The following is a 14656-nucleotide window of genomic DNA, read 5'->3' as shown; positions in this document are numbered from 1 at the left end:
AAACAGCCACAGACAATATTCATGATAAATGAGTGTGGCTGTGTTCCAATAAAATTTTATTTACAAAAATAGGCAGCAGGCCCGATTTGGCCTTACAAGCTGTAGTTTGCCAATCACTTCTCTAGAGAGAATCCAATAATGTATAGAATAGTAACAGCTTATGAATGTGAAAATGTCATAGTTCTGACAGAACTTTCACTGGAAACAATACAATATCTGCTACAAATTAGCAAGAGATGTTACTGTAAATCTAATATAATCTTTTAATTTTTAGTTTTAAAACACAGGAAAATTAAAAACAATGTCCATATTTAGAAATGCTGATAACTTACCCTAAATTTCTTGCCACCATCTTTAGCAAGTGAAAGGTTCAGAGATTTTACCAAGGCCAAATTGTCCTGTTTAGTAAGTTTTTTAACAAGGGCCTCTGTAATATATCGGACTCCTGCATGTGAATCAGCTTCTGCAATTAGAGAAACAGATCATCATCAGTAGATGACATACATTTTCTGAAAAACATATTAGTTTGATGTTATATAACAAAAAAAAAATTGTTTTAAGCCATGCAAATATTAAAACAGCTGGTTAGTGCTAATTGCAATGTTTAAATGTTACTCAATATAGCATTATATAATAACAATTATATAGCATCTATAATAATGTCACTAAATATTAACCATGTATCACGCTGTGCTAAGTGCTTTACACTTAGAAAATTTGATTTGTAGGACAAATTTTTGAAATAGAAATTACTATATCTATTTATTTTTAAAAAATTATAACAGTTTGCTCAAGATCTTGTAACTAGTGATGTGCAAATCCAGGCTTGAGTGCAGGCAGATGAATCTAAAACATACACTTGAAAAAAAAATTTAACGTTTATTCATTTTTTTGAGAGACAAGAGAGAGTGGGGGAGGGGAAGAGAGAGAGACAGAGACAAAATCCAAAGCAGGCTCCAGGCTCTGAGCTGTCAGCACAGAGCCCAACAAGGGGCTTAAACTCAGGAACCGTGAGATCATGACCTGAGTCGAAGTCAACTGCTCAACCAACTGAGCCACCCAGGCACCCCTAAAACTTACACTTTTAATAATTATGCAGCACTGAAGTTTCCAGCAATATTTTGATGTTAGCTTTTTTTTTTTTAAATAAACTGGCACTAACCTGGGTTTGTTTTTTAAATTCCAACGTAAAGTTCAAAAACACTGGAATTCTTTCTATATATATTTATATATACATACATGTGTACATATGTATAATTATTGTCTACGTAATTTATTGTGTGTGTGTGTATGTGTGTATATATATATATATATATATATATATATATATACACATACATAATTTATTGTCAAACTGGTTTCCATACAACACCCAGTGCTCATCCCAACAGGTGCCCTCCTCAATGCCCATCACCCACTTTCCCCTCTCCCCTACCTGCCATCAACCCTCAGTTTGTTCTCAGTATTTAAGAGTCTCTTATGGTTTGCCTCCTTCCCTCTCTATAACTTTTTTTCCCCCTTCCCCTCCCCCATGGTCTTCTGTTAAGTTTCTCAGGATCCACATAGGAGTGAAAACATACGGTATCTGTCTTTCTCTGCCTGACTTATTTCACTTAGCATCACACTCTCCAGTTCCATCCACGTTGCTACAAAAGGCCATATTTCATTCTTTCTCATTGCCAAGTAGTATTCCATTGTATATAAACCACAATTTCTTTATCCATTCATCAGTTGATGGACATTTAGGCTCTTCCCATAATTTGGCCACTGTTGAAAGCGCTGCTATAAACACTGGGGTACAAGCGCTCCTATGTATCAACACTCCTGTATCCCTTGGGTAAATTCCTAGCAGTGCTATTGCTGGGTCATAAGGTAGATCTATTTTCATTTTTTTGAGGAACCTCCACACTGTTTTCCAGAGCAGCTGTACCAGTATGCATTCCCACCAACAGTGCAAGAGGGTTCCCGTTTCTCCACATCCTCTCCAGCATCTATAGTCTCCTGATTTGTTCATTTTAGCCACTCTGACTGGCGTGAGGCGATATCTGAGTGTGGTTTTGATTTGTATTTCCCTGATGAGGAGCAACGTTGAGCATCTTTTCATGTGCCTGTTGGCCATCTGGATGTCTTCTTTAGAGAAGTGTCTATTCATGTTTTCTGCCCATTTCTTCACTGGATTATTTGTTTTTCGGGTGTGGAGTTTGGTGAGTTCTTTATAAATTTTGGATTCTAGCCCTTTATCCCATATGTCATTTGCAAATAACTTTTCCCATTCGGTCAGTTGCCTTTTAGTTTTGCTGATTGTTTCCTTTTCAGTGCAGAAGCTTTTTATCTTGATGAGGTCCCAATAGGTCATTTTTGCTTTTAATTCCCTTGCCTTTGGAGATGTGTTGAGTAAGAAATTGCTGTGGCTGAGGTCAGATAGGTTCTTTTCCTGCTTTCTCCTCTAGGGTTTTGATGGTTTCCTGTCTCACATTCAGGCCCTTCATCCATTTTGAGTTTATTTTTGTGAATGGTGTAAGAAAGTGGTCTAGTTTCATCTTTCTGCATGTTGCTGTCCAGTTCTCCCAGCACCATTTGTTAAAGAGACTGTCTTTTTTCCATTGGATATTCTTCCCTGGTTTGTCAAAGATTAGTTGGCCATACATTTGTGAGTCCAATTCTGGAGTCTCTATTCTATTCCATTGGTCTGTGAGGAACACTGGAATTCTTAAAAATCTTTTCTTAAATGGTGAGAAACTCAAATTTGTTGGTCTTATAAATAGAGAATAACACCACATATTTTATAAAGCACTAACGTGATGGATTGCATACCCTGTCCTAAGCCTGCATATTGCTATCAAAGTTTATTAAAGCCATCTTACATTTTACAAAAGCAGCTGTAAAAAGAAAATTCTTTATGAGTCAGAAAAAATTAATGCTGGGTTCCCGATTCAGGCTGTGTGACAAAGATTTCCTATGACTGTTTATAATAAGTTAATATTACGTTTATTCTGGTTCCAAATAAAATGATTTTCCTTTACTTTGGAAAGAAACTAATATTCTAAAATATTAATCAAATTAGAGTCACCAATGCACCAACTGGCAGCAAGGGCATAGTCTAAACTCAATTGCTGATCTGATAAGGTTTATTAATAAAAACCGATCAAATAGATAGCTATGACTTCATGACTTAACATAGTTTTCATTCACATTTAGTCACATTAAATCGTTTCTTTGAAAAAAAAGAATCTGAAAACAGATTCCCACACTAACAGACTGTCTTTAAGAAAGAAATAAAAACAAAACCTTGGTGGAATATTTACATGTCCCTTACAGGAAAATCAGTCCGTTCACAGACAGGCACTCTGTCAATAAGCAGACTGGAATAGTGCAAGGGTGGATAACATTTCTGCACTGAATTAAGGCACTCCACTCTGAAGTGAACACATACGCTTTTCCTCTAACCAAAGATGATGGTAAATTTGGCAGATGAGCACTAAGGCACTCTCCCACCACAGGAAATAAAGCTTCCTCTTTCTGGAAACTCCCTTCTCCTTTGCCCTCAGCTTTCAGACAGCTTCACCCTCACCCAGAAGACTTCATCCTCCACTGTCCTTAGACACTTTCCGTCGGCATAAACAATAGGTCATGTTAGTACCAAGATACGTATTTCACTTGGACCAAAAAGGTACGTTCAGTATTTTCCATCTCTACTCAAGAGTATGTGTTCAAATTCTTAAATTTTTTTTTTTAGTGTTTATTATTTCTTTTTGAGACAGAGACAGAGCGTGAGCAGGGGAGGGGCAGAGAGAGAGAGAGACACACACACAGAACCCAAAACAGGTTCCAGACTCTGAGCTGTCAGCACAGAGCCCGACACGGGGCTCACACCCACAAACTGCAAGATCATGACCTGAGCCAAAGTTGGACGCTTAACTGATTGAGCCACCCAGGTGCCCCTGTGTTCAAATTCTTAAGATTAAAAAGCATTACCTTTATGGTCTTGGTAGTCCAGAAGCATAGTGTTTTCATCTGTGATCTCACCTTGCTCATGCCACTGTCCTCCAAAATGAAAAGGTAGAGTCTCAGATCCACTTAAAGGCGAAAGTGACCTAGATCTCATATTGGACGTGAGGGCTGGTGAACTAGGAGAACGAGGTGATGGGGGCATCTTTGCTCTGGAAAATTTTTGCTGAGAACCTTTCTTCATGACAAGAATAAAGCCAGGTGTCCATCAAAACCTGTAAGAGTTTTCAGTATATTTAATAAGGTTAATTTTTTAGAGTTCTCAAAACTATTAATTTCTAGCATTTTTTAAGTAAGTTCTGTGCCCTAAGTGGGGCTCAAACTCACAACCCCAAGTTCAAGACTCGTAGGCTCTAATGACTGAGCCAGCCAGGCACGCCCCTCTTTCTAGTGTTTTTAAGGTGACAACATTAGAAACTCAGAGGCTATAGATGCCAGGATCCATACTATTCCAGGCAGATGGAAGCGGACACTGCTTCAGACACTGCTGATCACCTGGCCAAAGGAAAAGCAGACTTTCAGAGGGTCTTGTATTGACGCATGCTCCACCCAGAAGTTTTACCTGTCATTTCTGTTCTCTATTGGGCCAAACTAGTCACAACACCCTCATACCCACAAAGGTCCTAGAATGCAAGAAGGTAGAAATATCTGGCAACCAGCAGTATTTCATACTGATGAGTACTCTCTCCTCCTGATAACGTTTCTTCTTTCGCTTCTGGGACACCACATTCTCCTGGTATCCTCCTGCATCTGTGGCCACTCCTTGGCTTCCTTTGCTGGTTCACACTCTAGTCAATCCTCAAATGTCAGAGCTCCTCAAGTCTCTTTTACTCTCTCTAATCTCACTTTAGACAATCTAATGCACACCCATGGCTCCCAGTGTCACCTCTATACTGATGTTTTTATATTTATTCCAACCTCTCTCTTGAGGTCCAGACTCCTATTCCCAACTGTCTCCTTGATATCTCATTGCCTTAGTAACTCAACATGTCCAAACTGAATTTATCATTTCCCCCATTCCTCCATTTTCCTCCCATATAGAACAATGCACAAAACATAAGTGTACAGCTCCATGAATTTTTATACACTGAATACAACCAGTATCCAAATCAAGAAACAGAATATTACCAGAACCCCAGAAGGCTCCTCATGCCCCCTTCTAATCATTAACCCCCACACCTGGGGAATCACTATCCTGATTTCCAATGCCAGAGGTTTTTTAAACTATTTTTTTTTAAAGATTTTGATTTTTGAGTAATCCCTAGACCCAACCTGGGGCTTGAACTCACAACCCGAAGATCAAGAGTTGCACACTCTACCAACTGAGCCAGCCAGGTGCCCCAGAAACTATTTTTGAGCTGTATGTAAATAAAATCATAGAATATCTTTTATATCTGCCTTCTTTGTTAAACATTATGCTTCAGATATTCATTCACATTTGTCTCATTCTATTTGAAAAACATCTGATCACTTCAAACTCGCATGGCTTCTATTGCTTGTCCAAAATCAATTTTGTTGAAGTTCAGATCTTCCAGAAGGAAAGGAAGCATTTATTGATGAAAGGGACCTTAGTCAAATCCCTTTACTTTTCATAAAAGGAAATTAAGGCCCAGAACAGTAAATGACCTGGTCAAACACAATGCTAGCTGTAGTAACCATGAGAATCAGTTCTCCTCTCAAACTAATTTGTAACACAAATAACATAATTAACCTAGTAGAATGTAAGTTCCACGAAAGTAGGGATACTGTTCACTGATTTATTCCAGGCCTAGGACAGAGCTTAGCAGAAAGCAGATAAGTAATATTTACCTAATGAATTCTTCATGAAGAACTTGGAACTGACAAAATGATATTTAGTACCTCAGCAAAGGATATCTTCTTGAGCAATATTAGTCCTCAACCTCGACTCCTACTATGCAAGGTTAGGTTTATGCAAAAAAGATGGTCATGATACACAGTTGCTCTTAGAAGTGTAATCATTCTAAAAACATTGCAAAAATTACAAGTTTGACAAACTTTTAGACAAAAAAAATCTTATAAAATGGACAGGTCCTGAGCAAGGGTGCATTAACAATGATCCTATTTTTATTCAACATCCATAATCTCTCCTACTCTCCCCTTTTAAAATATTAAGACAAAACACAAATTAATTTTTAGAAAAGTAGTTTTCAATTCAAAGATTTGGGGCAGCTCAAATGTTAATGCTATATAAATTGGTATTAGAAAGAGATATTATAATGGTTTGATGTGTGAAAACCTTCACAAGTATATGGGTATTATTATACAGGCTGGGATTATGAAGAAATTTGTTAAATGGTTGGAACATACACAATATAGGTAAAAGAGAGCTGCCATTAATATAGTCAATCAATTAACCAACAATTGGCAGATGTAACACCTTTCAATGACTACATAGTCATTCTAGGAATGCTGATCTTACGCAAAAACATTTCTAGAATTCTTTTTTGGGTCCTGCTTTCAGAATTAATTTATACATCTCACAAGAAAATCAGACCCATTACTTCAGCTACAACTTTTTCCTTTCCCAGTTTGATCATTAACTTTACCAAGTGTCAAATACTGTGATAAGCTCTTACATGTATCATCACAGTAGAAGGAATAAATACAACAATTCCACGAAATAGCTGTTATTATCCCCCCCCCATAAAGATTAAAAGGTTAAGTAATTTGTTCAAAGTCCCAGAACTAATTGGTTAAGCCAAGGCTTGAATCCTGATCTGATTCCAAAGCCCGTGTCTTCATTACTGCATCATATTGGTGAGTTTTCTGGAGTCCAGATCATGTTTGATTTGCTCTCTAGAGCCTAGCATGGTGCCTCACACAAAATAGACCAGAAAAAATGCCACTAAAGGACCTTGATCAATGAATAACATGTAATGTAAGAACAATTCCTGGAGGAAAAACAGAAAATTTAATACAACAGCATCACTGAACTTATTTATGATCTAGCTTCTTAAGGTGACTAGTTTGAAGAGAGAAAAAAAAAAAAAACTGTTACATTTGTTTTTAAAAAGGGATTATTTTGGGGTGCCTGGGTGGCTCAGTCTGTTGAGCGTCCGACTTCGGCTCAGATCATGATCTCATGGTTCGATCTCCTGAGTTTGAGTCCCACATAGGGCTCTGTGCTAACAGTGCAGAGCCTGGAGCCTGTTTCAGATTCTGTGTCTCCCTCTCTCTCTGCCCCCTCCCTCTCTCTTTCAAAAATAAATAAACATGAAAAAAAAATTTTTAAGTGATTATTTCACAATTATATATTACAACATGGCAACTTCCTTATATCAATAGTCTGGCTCACTTTAAACTACAAACTTCTATGTGTCTTTACTTTCTCTTTCACTTTTTTTAATGTTTATTTATTTTTGAGACAGAGAGAGAGCACGAGCAGGGGAGGGGCAGAGAGAGAGCGAGGCGGAGGACCCGAAGCAGGCTCTCAGCTGACAGCAGACAGCCCGATGTGAGGCTTGAACTCTCACACCATGAATGAGATCATGACCTGAGCTAAAGTCAGACGCTTAACCCACTGGGCCACCTGGGCACCCCTTTCTTTCATTTTTTCATGTTAAACTATCCATATGGTTCAGAAAAGCCTCCTCCAAGTCACATAACAGCTCGTTATGCCAGTGACAAGGCTTTTGGTCCTAATTTCACAAGTGTGGCAAAAAACTTGTGTTACTATCACACTACTCTGCCATGGAAACCAGTCTCTTAGGAATACTATTGGTTCTGTAATAAGCTGAAATGGCTTCTCTTCTTAAATAAGATTAGTAGGTTCAAACTTGAGGACAGCTAAGAGGCATGTGCTTTAAAAATAAAATTATAAAAACTAATTAACTAATTAGTTAAAAATTGTATTTATTCCTGAATTAAAATGTACTTTTCATAAGGGCAAGAGATTAAAAAAATAAAAGAGGGGAGGAACAGGGAGGGCCCAGTTGTCACTTCTATGTATCTTTCTCTATCCTATAACATGATAGAAAATTACATAATTAGAATAATAGTGTGTGCCACATGCTACAGAGATATGCTTTATAGATTTTTGAGTTTCGTGGCTAAAAAAAAGCACATCTTAGGGGCACCTGGGTGGCTCAGTCAGTTGCGTGTCCGACTTCAGCTCAGGTCATGATCCTGGGGTTAGTGGGTTCAAGCCCCACATCAGGCTTGCTGCTGTCAGTCTATCAGCACAAAGCCTGCTTTGGATCTTCTGTCCCCCTCTCTCTGCCCCTCCCCCACTTGTGCTCTCTCAAAAATAAATAGTTAAAAAAAAAAAAGCACATCTTATATTTCTATGCAATGCAATTATTTTGTATCCCACATCTTAGTCTTCTAAATTCTTAAAATATTGAACTGAACCATCCTGAATTCTCCTCATAACATCCTAAGGACTAAGACCTCCTGGGCCTCACTAGACTATCATGAAGTCCTCTGCTACCTCTCGCGATCAGAAAAACTCTGATCAGAAAAACTTTTACTCATTTATAGTTTAAAAAAAAATATCTTACAATGGATTTGGGAAATCTAGGTCAACTCCTTTCTTTTTTTTTTTTAATTTTTTTTTTTTTTTTACATTTATTTATTTTTGAGACAGAGAGAGACACAGCATGAACGGGGGAGGGTCAGAGAGAGGGAGACACAGAATCTGAAACAGGCTCCAGGCTCTGAGCTGTCAGCACAAAGCCTGACGCGGGGCTCGAACTCACGGACCGCGAGATCATGACCTGAGCCGAAGTCGGCCGCTTAACCGACTGAGCCACCCAGGCGCCCCGACTCCTTTCTTTTATGAATTGTAACGTGGCTCCAAAGTCACAATGCATTCTCAGGTCCCCTCTCTGGGTCGCCATAGCTCCTGTAAGACTTGGACATTCGAACAACAGATACGTATTACAATCTCATAAAACAGCTAACTCAGTAATAGTGAACTAGGCTGTGCTTGAGAGCAGCTGGCATTATTTCAGAGACTAGCACCTGGACATAGTAAATTGTCAATTACAATTTTAAGGGAGGGATGGGGATGCTGTTTGACCCCAGATGTAGTTTGCAATCCCATAAAGACCAAGCCAGAGAAATAAGACACTTAGAGGCAGAGCTAGAATGTGTGAAGGGGCAGGACAAAGAGAAAGCAAAACAAGTCCAGAGCTGGAGACATATTTCGAAGGCCCAGAAGGAGGTCTGCAGCAGCAAGAGAAAGTTATTGGAATGATGTGATTATCAGAATCAAATGATCAGGTCAGAAAACACCATCCATCTTGTCACCCCCTTGCCCTGATACACAGCTTAGTAAAGACCATACCTCCCCCTCTATTCAGCCTTTCCTCGCACTTCTAACTTTCCGTCTTCTTTGATCTTCTCCAAATGAGACAGACTTCCATTCTCCCCCGAAACCCTCCCTCTTTCTTCCCAGCCCACCTCAATATGCAAACATTGATCCCCATTTCTTGACCTCCACATCCCTCTCCATCCTGTAGCCCTCGAATCACATCTCCGCACTTTCCCTACAATTCTACTTCATCCCATGCACATTGACCCACTTAAATACTCTAACTTTCTCTGGCCCTTTCAAATATGCTGATTCCCACTCCTCTCCAAAGGCAATCCTCCACTCCTGTGCTTGTCAGCCTCTGCCTCCCATACTTCATCCCATTCTCATTGCCGAGTTTCCCCACAAACACTGTCCCAATTCCCAAACGCTGTATTAGCCTCCTTTCCTCTGCAGTGCTTTCCAGCATCCTATCTCAACGCTTCTATATCCATCTTGGCTCCCCAAATTACTCATCTCAGCAAATACCCTGACATCCTAATCTCTATTATTATACTCTGACTTCAAATTATTCTCCCCCAACAAAATAGCCAAACCTCTACCCATTAATCTCCATCCCAATGTGATTGTTTGGATACTGGCCGTTCCCTTCCAACACCCTGACCTCCATGTCCTTTTTCACCCTATTAACATCCCGGGTTCTCCTCTCCTCTCTCTCTCCAGTCTACTCAGGTATCCTAAAACACAAGCTGCCCATCTCTTCCCATTAATTAATTTATTCAGTAACTCAGTTTTATTGAGTGACTTTTATGCACTAAGAACTGTGAGGCTCAAAAAATAATGCTGAGAAGGCAGGGTTTCTACACTCAAGATGCACAAAAGGATTACATCTCCCTATTATATACAGTCCCTGCACCAAGTAGTCTCCTTTAGAACATCTCACAATTACAATTAAATGATCATTTGCGCCACAACTTGATTATTGCTTGTTTCCAAGCTACAAGACAGCAGAGATTCTGTCTATTGTTGTATGCACAATAAATATTTGTTGAATGAAAAGAGCACAGTGCTAAGCACTCTTAAAGACATTAGCAAATTTAAATTCTCACAGATGGTGTATAAGGTGAGAATTATTCATCTCATTTACAAGTGGCAGTATGTCATTGAGAATTAAGAGCTTGAATTCTGGAACTGAACAGCGGGAGTTCAAATCCTGCTTCTCCATTTACTGTGTGACATTAGGCAAATTACTTAACCTCTCTGGTCCGCAGTTTCTTCAACTTTAAAATGAAGACGGTCACTTCATACAGGTTATTTTAAATTCTCAATTAGTTAATACACGCGAAGGGCTTAGGGCTGAATTTGACACATACTGTACACTCTAAGGTAATTAGCAGTTATTTTTACAAATGAGAAAACATGCTCAGGAAGATTAAGGTACATGCCCAAAGTCACAGAGCGGGTTAAGTAACACAAGTTGGTAGAACCAAGACTTGAACCCAAGTTTTGACATCAGGATTCACCCATCCTTTAACCATTATACAACAAAATATTTGCTTTTCCTTTCAACATTTCTTCCCAATACCCTAACTGTCATCATTCTCCACGTACTGTATTCTGTCGGATACCAGGACACTCGTAAGGACACCCAAACCGTCCTTTATCCCTGCCATTCCCCGCAGACACTTGGCACACCCCTGCCTCTCCCTCCTCCTCCTCCTCCTCCTCCTCCTCCGGGTGGCAGGACCCCCATCCTTCTCGGAGCCGCACCCAACGTCCACACCTCCCCGCAGTCTGGTTCTCCATTCCCAACCGCCCCCCACCCCCATGCCCACCTTCTCACTTCTCATCCAAACCTCCCTCCTTCATCCTCCTCCCCACGCCCGTTCCGGCCCTCCCTTCCTTCTCATCCAATCCCAATTTCCAGGCACACGCCCCCGCCCCCGGATCCATCCCGAGCCGTCCCACCCCACGCTCGCTCCAGGCCTTCCCGCCTTCGTCGCCAGCCCCCACCGCTCCGCCCGATGCCGGAGAACGGCCTCGACCCGGCCTGGCACTCACCGCCGAGGAGCCGATCCGAGCGGGCCCGCGGGACGAGGCGGGGCGGGAGACGCGCAGGTTGTTCCCGTCAGGCGTCCAGCGAGGCGGCGGCCATTTTGTTGTGTTGTGCCGGTTGCCCAGGGGCCGCGCGCGCGGTGTGGGCGGGGCCTGCCGCGGCCACGCCTCTTCTGGAGCCGTTGAGTGGGCGGGGCACGGCTTCCCGCCGCCTTTGCCGCCCCGAGCCGTGGCGCCCTTGGCTGCCTGTGGACGCGGGTCCCGTGGGAGGCGAGCTTTCCTGCTGCAGTCGCCGACTAGCCCATCTCCCTTCCCTGGGGCGAAGCCGCAGCTGCCTCACGCCAGACCTCGGACACGCTGCTGGTGGGCTGAGCCGGAGGCCGACCTGAGAGGCCGACTTAACGCAGTCGCCGCGCAACCGCCCTTTCGGTGCTGGCCGCAGCTTCTCCTGGCGCGGCCTATTTCTGAGGCGAGGGCTCTCCTTCAGGGACCAGTCAGGGAGCGAGACGGGCCCGGGAAACCGGGCAGCGAACGGTCTCGTGCGCTGTGCAGAATATTCCTCCGGTTGGGGACCGAGAAGCAAAAGCAAGCAGCCTCTGAGGAGACGTGGGTTAGGGCTTTCCTGAAAGTGCTACGTTTCACCACATGCATTCAGCATTCATTTAAGTAGAATTTGGCGGATATTGTGAATTTGGAAACATTCTCAAGAACACCTTCCTCCCCCTCCCCCCAGCCTCCCACTCCCCTGCTCGTACCTCGAACCGTGTCACCAACAGAGGCTGCACCGTCTCCAGAAATCTCCAGAGCAGTCACTACCTCTCTTTTACCGTAATCTTCGAATCTTGTTTGCGCAAAAGACCAACATCCCGGCATGATCTTTAACTTCGTTATGACCTCCTCCCCCCTCCCCCCCCCCACCCATCCCTAGTTCTTAGGCATTTGCTCACAGATTCTTCCTTCCTCAGAGTTCATGGTCCATCTTTGTAACACTTTTAGAAATTTCCCCCATCTGTGTCTCGGTTTCCTCCTCCACGAAATGGGATAATCACACCTACTTCCTACAGTTTTCCTGAAAATTACACAAGTTAATGCCCGTGAAAGAACTTAGAAAAGTGCCTGCCCCACAGTAAGTTCTCAGTATGTTTTAGTTATTTTGTTATCAGGCAAAGGTTTCCCAGAAGAGGTGAGCCTGAAAGAGGAGAAGAATTTAGTCAAGGTGTGGGAGAGTGGGGGAAGAATTTGCTTGGCAAAGGGGAACAGCTTGTGCAAACCCCAGGAGGAGGGAAAAAATAGCTTGAAAATCAGCTGATTGTTAAGTAGGTCATTATATTTAATGCAAAAATCTGGAATGAAAAAGCTAAAAATAAAAAAAAGAAGAAGAAGAAGAAGAAGAAGGTGGAAGAGGAGCCATATTATAAGCCACACCGGGCCCTTCTAGTTTTTCAAGTCAGGTGGATTCACTTCAATAAGAAATTCAGGTGACTTCCAACAGGGGGCACTATTGCCTTCACATTTTCATGAATGATGCTTCCCCACCTGTCTCCCGCTGTTTATGCAACACAGAAGGAAGCCCTTGGAGTTGTTGAAAAGGTGAAATTCCTGGAAAGCTCCAGGTTTTAAATTTAAGAGGAAGAGGTATTCATTTTTTTTATTGAAATTAGGTTGAAATTAGCTTGGAATAATAACGTGCACGTTGCTGAATTTCTGTTCGGTCATTTTGTTCGTTTGTTCGTTTATTTTGACACTCCTTTCTTTTTCTTTTCCCCCAGAGAATTGGATTTATCGCGTAACCTCACTGCTATGCCTCACAGTCTGCAACGATATTCAGGTGGGTTCCAATATCAACACATGGTGTGCTGGTATAGTTCATTATCAATGTTATCAGTAGCCACCAAAAATATACACAAAGTCCGGAGGATGGTGCGAAACACTTTTCCTGTGGGTAGTCTCTCAGTCCATATCCAGTCAGCCTTGATGGGTACTCTCCAGTCCCTTATTGCCAATTTTCCTCCTTCAACCAGATACAGTGCCCTCTATTAGTGTCTAGCATGAAGGTGTTGGACAGACCTTAGGCCTTGAAGATGTCAGAGGGGAAACCTTTCTCTAGGTAATTTGAATATTAACTGCCTCTCTTAGCATGCTACAGGAACCTCCCTCCCTAAAGCAAGAGTGAAAATTGGAAAGGAGTGAGGGTAACTCATTCATTCCACGCCAATATGTATTTATCCGATAACATGAAAAAGTTGTTTCTCTTCTGAGTTGCATTTACAATACAAATATTAGCCACGGTAGAATGACTTAGCTGTCCCTCGGTTCTTTCCCAATGATAGCAAAGTTATTCTGTTTGTTTGAACTTGCCTCATGTTATGAAACCCAGTTTAATCATTTGGCAAATTTGCTTTAGAGGAGAATCAGACTAGCTGATCAGACAGGGACGGCAGCTTCCATTACTGCCATTTCTGCCTGTGACTTTTGAAAGTTAACTAAATTACGGATGTATTTTTAAATAAATGCTTGTTTGTTTTTTTTAATCTCACAGAGTAAGGTATAATTTGCAATAGAAAAACATGTACTTTGTCTAAATGCAAATTTTGCGTTAGACACCTATGAATATTGATATGTGAAAATAACCTAACTCTTACAATAATGTACAATGACCTGTCTGCAAAATACCAAATTCTTTGGGCTTGGTTTGCAAAACTGTTGATCATCTTGTCTCAATGTAGTGGGTTCATTTTTTGTTTTTATTGTTGTTCATCTGTCCTTGGCTTTCCTCTCTATTCATTTTTCCTATATATATTAAAACCCTATTATGTGCCAGATCTGTGGGAATGCAGTGGTGAACGAGATAGTTTTTACCCTCAAAAAGATTGCAATCTAGTGGGAAATACAGAAAAGTAAGACACTCTGATAATAGAATATAATTAGAGACTTGGTGGTGTTCCACTAAAGTTCTAATGTGAATTTGTGTATGGGTTGAATCCAGAATGGGAAGGACCTGTAATATCCAGTGATTTATAACAACCCCATCCAGGATAACCTTGAGCTGTTTCCAGTGCCAAGGTTGGTAAAGACACCGAGACTTGAAGAATTTGAGGCCTGCTCTGTGAGTTCAGATCTAAAGGCCAGTAACAAGCTTTTTGTGCTCAGGTCCAAACCAGACCCACTCAAGCAGATCCTGAACTCCTCTGTCTCTGAATCATACCACCTGAATCCACACTATTACCTATCATTTACCTATTCAGGGTTAGAGTGGCTTTCCCGTGTGACCAGAGAATATTTGAGACCAAAACAGCCTCCAAATACTATTGGCTTGTA

The 14656-nt window shown here is 41.4% G+C and overlaps 1 protein-coding gene across 6 annotated transcripts in view; it reads right to left on the bottom strand.

The window, feature by feature from the left end:
• Window positions 1-11476, bottom strand: part of CNTRL (centriolin) — an 83567-nt gene extending 72091 nt beyond the window's left edge. For 5 of the 6 annotated variants that reach the window (XM_019453989.2, XM_053908242.1, XM_053908243.1 and 2 more), the window contains exons 1-3: window positions 11345-11476; window positions 3976-4223; window positions 333-463 (exon numbers count right to left, since the gene is read on the bottom strand). In XM_019453989.2, the coding sequence (XP_019309534.2) occupies window positions 333-463; window positions 3976-4192 (348 nt within the window). In that variant the 5' untranslated portion in view covers window positions 4193-4223; window positions 11345-11476. Of the gene's footprint in view, window positions 1-332; window positions 464-3975; window positions 4224-8528; window positions 8566-8805; window positions 8881-11344 lie in introns of all 6 variants that reach the window. The other variant, XM_053908241.1, reaches the window with a different exon arrangement.
• Window positions 11477-14656: the final 3180 nt, after the last annotated feature.

The sequence above is a fragment of the Panthera pardus genome, unplaced genomic scaffold, assembly GCF_024362965.1.
Source record: "Panthera pardus isolate Hobbes unplaced genomic scaffold, ASM2436296v1 HiC_scaffold_20, whole genome shotgun sequence".
NCBI classification, from domain to species: domain Eukaryota; kingdom Metazoa; phylum Chordata; class Mammalia; order Carnivora; family Felidae; genus Panthera; species Panthera pardus.
The sequence above is the reverse complement of the archived record's forward strand: the minus strand, read 5'-3'. Positions and strand labels throughout refer to the sequence as shown.